This window comes from Oncorhynchus mykiss, chromosome 13 (assembly GCF_013265735.2).
Source record: "Oncorhynchus mykiss isolate Arlee chromosome 13, USDA_OmykA_1.1, whole genome shotgun sequence".
Taxonomy (NCBI): Eukaryota; Metazoa; Chordata; class Actinopteri; order Salmoniformes; family Salmonidae; genus Oncorhynchus; species Oncorhynchus mykiss.
In genome coordinates, this window is record NC_048577.1 from 1,734,593 (window position 1) to 1,742,731 (window position 8,139).

The following is an 8,139-nucleotide window of genomic DNA, read 5'->3' on the forward strand; positions in this document are numbered from 1 at the left end:
ACTTAGGAAGCAACACTGATTGACAATACATTTCACATGCTGCTGTGCAAATGGACTAGACAACAGGTGGAAATTATATGCAATTAGCAAGACACCCCCAATAAAGGAGTGGTTCTGCAGGTGGTGACTAGACCTGAATCCAATTGAGCACATCTAGGACATCATGTCTCACTCCACGTTGCACCACAGACTGCCCAGGAGTTGGCGGATGCTTTAGTCCAGGTCTGGGAGGAGATCCCTCAGGAGACCATGTGCCACCTCACCAGGAGCATGCCCAGGCGTTGTAGGGAGGTCATACAGGCACGTGGAGGCCACACACACTACTGAGCCTCATTCCTGGAATGACATTGACCTCATCCCGTCAGTAGATAATGCCTGGCTATTCTTTAAAAGTGCCTTCCTCACCATCTTAGCATGCCCCTCTCAAAAAATGTTGAACTAGGAATATAGTCCTTGGTTCACACCAGACCTGTCTGCCCTTGACCAGCACAAAAACATCCTGTGGCGTTCTGCATTAGCATCGAATGCCCCCATCGATGCTCAACAAACTGGATGCAGTCTATCACAGCGGCATCCGTTTTGTCACCAAAGCCCCATACACTACCCACCATTGCGACCTGTACACTCTCGTTGGCTGGCCCTCGCTTCATACTCGTCGCCAAATCCACTGGCTACAGGTTATCTACAAGTCTCTGCTAGGTAAAGCCCAGTCTTATCTCAGCTCACTGGTCACCAGAGCAGCACCCACTCGTAGCACGCGCTCCAGCAGGTATATCTCACTGGTCACCCCCAAAGCCAATTCCTCCTTTGGTCGTCTTTCCTTCCAGTTCTTTGCTGCCCTTGAACGGAACGAATTGCAAAAATTTCTGAAGCTGGAGACTCACATCTCCCTCACTAGCTTTAAGCACCAGCTGTCAGAGCAGCTTACAGATCACTGCACCTGTACATAGCCCATCTGTAAACAGCCCATCCAACTACCTCATCCCCATACTGTATTTATTTATTTTGCTCCTTTGCACCCCAGTATCTCTACCTTGCACATTCATCTTCTGCCGATCTACCATTCCAGTGTTTAATTGCTATATTGTAATTACTTCGCCACCATGGCCTATTTATTTCCTTATCTTACCTCATTTGCACTCACTGTATATAGACTTTTTGTTTTATTTTGTTCTACTGAATTATTGACTGTATGTTTTGTTTATTCCATGTGTAACTCTGTGTTGTTGTATGTGTCACATTGCTATGCTTTATCTTGGCCAGGTCACAGTTGCAAATGAGAACTTGTTCTCAACTGGCCTACCTGGTTAAATAAAGGTGTTCTCAACTGGCCTACCTGGTTAAATAAAGGTGTTCTCAACTGGCCTACCTGGTTAAATAAAGGTGTTCTCAACTGGCCTACCTGGTTAAATAAAGGTGTTCTCAACTGGCCTACCTGGTTAAATAAAGGTGTTCTCAACTGGCCATCCTGGTTAAATAAAGGTGTTCTCAACTGGCCTACCTGGTTAAATAAAGGTGTTCTCAACTGGCCTACCTGGTTAAATAAAGGTGTTCTCAACTGGCCTACCTGGTTAAATAAAGGTGTTCTCAACTGGCCTACCTGGTTAAATAAAGGTGTTCTCAACTGGCCATCCTGGTTAAATAAAGGTGTTCTCAACTGGCCTACCTGGTTAAATAAAGGTGTTCTCAACTGGCCTACCTGGTTAAATAAAGGTGTTCTCAACTGGCCTACCTGGTTAAATAAAGGTGTTCTCAACTGGCCTACCTGGTTAAATAAAGGTGTTCTCAACTGGCCTACCTGGTTAAATAAAGGTGTTCTCAACTGGCCTACCTGGTTAAATAAAGGTGTTCTCAACTGGCCTACCTGGTTAAATAAAGGTGTTCTCAACTGGCCTACCTGGTTAAATAAAGGTGTTCTCAACTGGCCTACCTGGTTAAATAAAGGTGTTCTCAACTGGCCTACCTGGTTAAATAAAGGTGTTCTCAACTGGCCTACCTGGTTAAATAAAGGTGTTCTCAACTGGCCTACCTGGTTAAATAAAGGTGTTCTCTACTGGCCTACCTGGTTAAATAAAGGTGTTCTCAACTGGCCTACCTGGTTAAATAAAGGTGTTCTCAACTGGCCTACCTGGTTAAATAAAGGTGTTCTCAACTGGCCTACCTGGTTAAATAAAGGTGTTCTCTACTGGCCTACCTGGTTAAATAAAGGTGTTCTCAACTGGCCTACCTGGTTAAATAAAGGTGTTCTCAACTGGCCTACCTGGTTAAATAAAGGTGTTCTCTACTGGCCTACCTGGTTAAATAAAGGTGTTCTCAACTGGCCTACCTGGTTAAATAAAGGTGTTCTCAACTGGCCTACCTGGTTAAATAAAGGTGTTCTCAACTGGCCTACCTGGTTAAATAAAGGTGTTCTCAACTGGCCTACCTGGTTAAATAAAGGTGTTCTCAACTGGCCTACCTGGTTAAATAAAGGTGTTCTCAACTGGCCTACCTGGTTAAATAAAGGTGTTCTCAACTGGCCTACCTGGTTAAATAAAGGTGTTCTCAACTGGCCTACCTGGTTAAATAAAGGTGTTCTCAACTGGCCTACCTGGTTAAATAAAGGTGTTCTCAACTGGCCTACCTGGTTAAATAAAGGTGTTCTCAACTGGCCTACCTGGTTAAATAAAGGTGTTCTCAACTGGCCTACCTGGTTAAATAAAGGTGTTCTCAACTGGCCTACCTGGTTAAATAAAGGTGTTCTCAACTGGCCTACCTGGTTAAATAAAGGTGTTCTCAACTGGCCTACCTGGTTAAATAAAGGTGTTCTCAACTGGCCTACCTGGTTAAATAAAGGTGTTCTCTACTGGCCTACCTGGTTAAATAAAGGTGTTCTCAACTGGCCTACCTGGTTAAATAAAGGTGTTCTCAACTGGCCTACCTGGTTAAATAAAGGTGTTCTCAACTGGCCTACCTGGTTAAATAAAGGTGTTCTCTACTGGCCTACCTGGTTAAATAAAGGTGTTCTCAACTGGCCTACCTGGTTAAATAAAGGTGTTCTCAACTGGCCTACCTGGTTAAATAAAGGTGTTCTCTACTGGCCTACCTGGTTAAATAAAGGTGTTCTCAACTGGCCTACCTGGTTAAATAAAGGTGTTCTCAACTGGCCTACCTGGTTAAATAAAGGTGTTCTCAACTGGCCTACCTGGTTAAATAAAGGTGTTCTCAACTGGCCTACCTGGTTAAATAAAGGTGTTCTCAACTGGCCTACCTGGTTAAATAAAGGTGTTCTCAACTGGCCTACCTGGTTAAATAAAGGTGTTCTCAACTGGCCTACCTGGTTAAATAAAGGTGTTCTCAACTGGCCTACCTGGTTAAATAAAGGTGTTCTCAACTGGCCTACCTGGTTAAATAAAGGTGTTCTCAACTGGCCTACCTGGTTAAATAAAGGTGTTCTCAACTGGCCTACCTGGTTAAATAAAGGTGTTCTCAACTGGCCTACCTGGTTAAATAAAGGTGTTCTCAACTGGCCTACCTGGTTAAATAAAGGTGTTCTCAACTGGCCTACCTGGTTAAATAAAGGTGTTCTCAACTGGCCTACCTGGTTAAATAAAGGTGTTCTCAACTGGCCTACCTGGTTAAATAAAGGTGTTCTCAACTGGCCTACCTGGTTAAATAAAGGTGTTCTCAACTGGCCTACCTGGTTAAATAAAGGTGTTCTCAACTGGCCTACCTGGTTAAATAAAGGTGTTCTCAACTGGCCTACCTGGTTAAATAAAGGTGTTCTCAACTGGCCTACCTGGTTAAATAAAGGTGTTATCAACTGGCCTACCTGGTTAAATAAAGGTGTTCTCAACTGGCCTACCTGGTTAAATAAAGGTGTTCTCAACTGGCCTACCTGGTTAAATAAAGGTGTTCTCAACTGGCCTACCTGGTTAAATAAAGGTGTTCTCAACTGGCCTACCTGGTTAAATAAAGGTGTTCTCAACTGGCCTACCTGGTTAAATAAAGGTGTTCTCAACTAGCCTACCTGGTTAAATAAAGGTGTTCTCAACTGGCCTACCTGGTTAAATAAAGGTGTTCTCAACTGGCCTACCTGGTTAAATAAAGGTGTTCTCAACTAGCCTACCTGGTTAAATAAAGGTGTTCTCAACTGGCCTACCTGGTTAAATAAAGGTGTTCTCAACTGGCCTACCTGGTTAAATAAAGGTGTTCTCAACTGGCCTACCTGGTTAAATAAAGGTGTTCTCAACTGGCCTACCTGGTTAAATAAAGGTGTTCTCAACTGGCCTACCTGGTTAAATAAAGGCGTTCTCAACTGGCCTACCTGGTTAAATAAAGGTGTTCTCTACTGGCCTACCTGGTTAAATAAAGGTGTTCTCAACTGGCCTACCTGGTTAAATAAAGGTGTTCTCAACTGGCCTACCTGGTTAAATAAAGGTGTTCTCAACTGGCCTACCTGGTTAAATAAAGGTGTTCTCAACTGGCCTACCTGGTTAAATAAAGGTGTTCTCAACTGGCCTACCTGGTTAAATAAAGGTGTTCTCTACTGGCCTACCTGGTTAAATAAAGGTGTTCTCAACTGGCCTACCTGGTTAAATAAAGGTGTTCTCAACTGGCCTACCTGGTTAAATAAAGGTGTTCTCAACTGGCCTACCTGGTTAAATAAAGGTGTTCTCAACTGGCCTACCTGGTTAAATAAAGGTGTTCTCAACTGGCCTACCTGGTTAAATAAAGGTGTTCTCAACTGGCCTACCTGGTTAAATAAAGGTGTTCTCAACTGGCCTACCTGGTTAAATAAAGGTGTTCTCAACTGGCCTACCTGGTTAAATAAAGGTGTTCTCAACTGGCCTACCTGGTTAAATAAAGGTGTTCTCAACTGGCCTACCTGGTTAAATAAAGGTGTTCTCAACTGGCCTACCTGGTTAAATAAAGGTGTTCTCAACTAGCCTACCTGGTTAAATAAAGGTGTTCTCAACTGGCCTACCTGGTTAAATAAAGGTGTTCTCAACTGGCCTACCTGGTTAAATAAAGGTGTTCTCAACTGGCCTACCTGGTTAAATAAAGGTGTTCTCAACTGGCCTACCTGGTTAAATAAAGGTGTTCTCAACTGGCCTACCTGGTTAAATAAAGGTGTTCTCAACTAGCCTACCTGGTTAAATAAAGGTGTTCTCAACTGGCCTACCTGGTTAAATAAAGGTGTTCTCAACTGGCCTACCTGGTTAAATAAAGGTGTTCTCAACTGGCCTACCTGGTTAAATAAAGGTGTTCTCAACTGGCCTACCTGGTTAAATAAAGGTGTTCTCAACTGGCCTACCTGGTTAAATAAAGGTGTTCTCAACTGGCCTACCTGGTTAAATAAAGGTGTTCTTAACTGGCCTACCTGGTTAAATAAAGGTGTTCTCAACTAGCCTACCTGGTTAAATAAAGGTGTTCTCAACTGGCCTACCTGGTTAAATAAAGGTGTTCTCAACTGGCCTACCTGGTTAAATAAAGGTGTTCTCAACTGGCCTACCTGGTTAAATAAAGGTGTTCTCAACTAGCCTACCTGGTTAAATAAAGGTGTTCTCAACTGGCCTACCTGGTTAAATAAAGGTGTTCTCAACTGGCCTACCTGGTTAAATAAAGGTGTTCTCAACTGGCCTACCTGGTTAAATAAAGGTGTTCTCAACTGGCCTACCTGGTTAAATAAAGGTGTTCTCAACTGGCCTACCTGGTTAAATAAAGGTGTTCTCAACTGGCCTACCTGGTTAAATAAAGGTGAAATAAAAATAAATACATTTTAAAAAGCTGTACCAAACGGCTAGCGTTGTCCTGGTAACCATAAAGAGGGGACACAGACACATATCATTATGGATGCTGATGTCACTGTTGACATAAAGTGCTTTACAGAAACCCAGCCCAGACCACGATAGAGCAAGCTGTATGCTAGACCAAACCAAAGCTGTATGCTAGACCAGACCAAAGCTGTATGCTAGACCAGACCAAAGCTGTACCGTCTGGTGTTCAGATCTGGAGAGACTCTCCTCTGCCTCGTCAGCATGTTGTTGAAGCTCCCCAGAGGATCCACGATAGTCATGTGTCTCTCCTGTGTGAACGAGAACATCAAACAGCTGGTAAATTTATGACCATCTACTGCAATCACAGAGTCTTACAAGAGGCATGAATATGTATTAAAAAAAGTGCCTATAATGGCCACTTTCCTCATGATTTCCTAAAATATTGTTTGTGTTGCAAATGTAAAAAGGGTCTTTCCACAAAAAGGGTGCCTCTTGCGTCCCTTTGACAATTTAAAGTAGAAATTATGCACCAATGTTGAATTCTGAAAAGCCTGTTAGATGAAGTGCACTTTAAACGTGGACTACACGAATATTTCACTAAATCTAATAGAAAAGTCACAAAAATATATGTACCAATGACGGATAGCACCGTTAACAATGTATTGAGTACTGAACAACATATTCAAGTGTAGAACTTCAGTAGAATGCCCCTTTCAAACCCCACATTAGTTCAACAAATGCATATTTTGTGCCCGTTTTTAAGTCAGTGCTCACTGGTCTTACTCGAATCTTCAGCCTCATCCTTTTTCACTCCCAAAACGTCTTCCTCCTCCACTTTAATTGAGATAGCCTCCTCTTCCTCTTTTACTCCAAAAGGTTCTTCCTCTTCTTTCAAAATTACGGCATCTTCCTCCTTTTTGATTCTGAAAGCTTCTACCACCTCCTCCTCTTCCACAACCTCTGTCCCATATTCCTCTTTCACTGTAATATCATCCTCTTCTTCTTTCAACGTGATAGCCTCCTCTTCCTCCCTTTTCATCCTGAAAGCTTCTTCCTCTCCTCTCACCAGAGCTTCTTTCTCCGTCGAGTTTAGTGAGCTCATGTTCCGGGCGATTAGCTTAGTGCAGTATAAATGTACCACATTAGCTAATTTAACAAGCAATCTACGTTTCAATGAACTAGTAGATAGGTAAACAGAATTGTGTTTAAAACACAAAGAGTAATATACATAAGATTTGTCTTAAACGCTTCAATGTTTCGGTTTAATGTTCGCTAGCAAACCACCACGTTGGTGGAAAAAGAAGCCTTTTGTCGTTGTTGAAGAAGCCTCCCGCCCGTCCACTAGATTGTACGTCACGCAAGAAGCATCACCTGAAATACTCATATCGCCATCTGCTGACTGGAGTGGGTAACGCAGTTTGGAAAAAATATTAATTACAATGTTTATTCTGGCAAGCAATGTCATAAGAAGTCATTTTAAAACAATCAGATGTTATGTTTTCTCTTCCTTCTTACAGCCAATACTTTAATCCAGGGCTGGCCTGCCCATTAGACAGGATTAGGTGACAGATTGACGAGGGTGGCATATTCCTAACTAAATTGGCTCATCATCATCGGTAAGAACACATAATAACACCTCACATTATGCTGCCCAAAAATAATGAAAACTTCTCTCACCCAGTGGCATATGGGCTATTGAGGTGAGTGTTGCTGTTGCCACATGAAGCAGTGCCCGCTTTGTTTAAGGACAGATAGGAGGTGGACAGACAGGGCTCTACCTTTGTAGAGCACAGGCCCCTTTGCCCTTCCAGTCTCTGAAGTGCCCTTTGGGTGGTGGTATAATTTGTATTCATTTTTGGTCATCAGTTATTCTGAACCCACTGCCTGCAAGTCATTGTTAAATTCACCTACCTGAATATCTTACAGGTAGACCCTCTCTCACTCTCTCTCATCATGTCACAAGCTGTCAGGCTCCAAGAGGAAGGGCAATAAAAGGCCCCAGCTCACTCAACTGCCCCTCCCCTCTCCAACAGCCATCAACCTAGAACATCCTAAAGACAGAACATCTAAAAGATAATCTGGGAATTGTAAGATTAGTGGAATCTGTGTGGGTAGCTGGACAGGTAGGATGACTGACAGTGAAGGTGAACAGGTGGTCACGTGTCAGGTGACAGAGGAATGGATGAGACTGAGGCAGGAATTCCTTTAACCATAAAGTGGCATATTTACTGAGTAGTGTGGATTCATGGACGCACAGAACTTCTGGATCAGATGGAGTTAAGGAAGAGAAAGCAGCGAGATCAGGCAATGGCAATTTCCTCCTTTTATGGAGTTGAGATCTGTCGGACATTTCCACCTGACCTAATTAAAGCGCCCCTGG

The 8,139-nt window shown here is 43.0% G+C and overlaps 1 protein-coding gene across 2 annotated transcripts; it reads right to left on the reverse strand.

The window, feature by feature from the left end:
* Nucleotides 1–5,905: 5,905 nt before the first annotated feature.
* LOC118938418 (trichohyalin-like) lies at nucleotides 5,906–7,520 on the reverse strand. 2 transcript variants are annotated; one of them, XM_036942300.1, is made up of 2 exons: nucleotides 6,534–7,520; nucleotides 5,906–6,067 (listed from the first exon to the last, which is right to left on the reverse strand). In XM_036942300.1, exons 1-2 carry the CDS (start codon nucleotides 6,859–6,861, stop codon nucleotides 5,931–5,933), a joined length of 465 nt encoding a protein of 154 aa, XP_036798195.1. In that variant the 5' UTR covers nucleotides 6,862–7,520; the 3' UTR covers nucleotides 5,906–5,930. The 2 variants fall into 2 exon arrangements, with proteins under 2 accessions (XP_036798195.1, XP_036798196.1); XM_036942301.1 differs by having other exon boundaries at nucleotides 6,543–7,516.
* Between the last annotated feature and the right edge of the window lie 619 nt (nucleotides 7,521–8,139).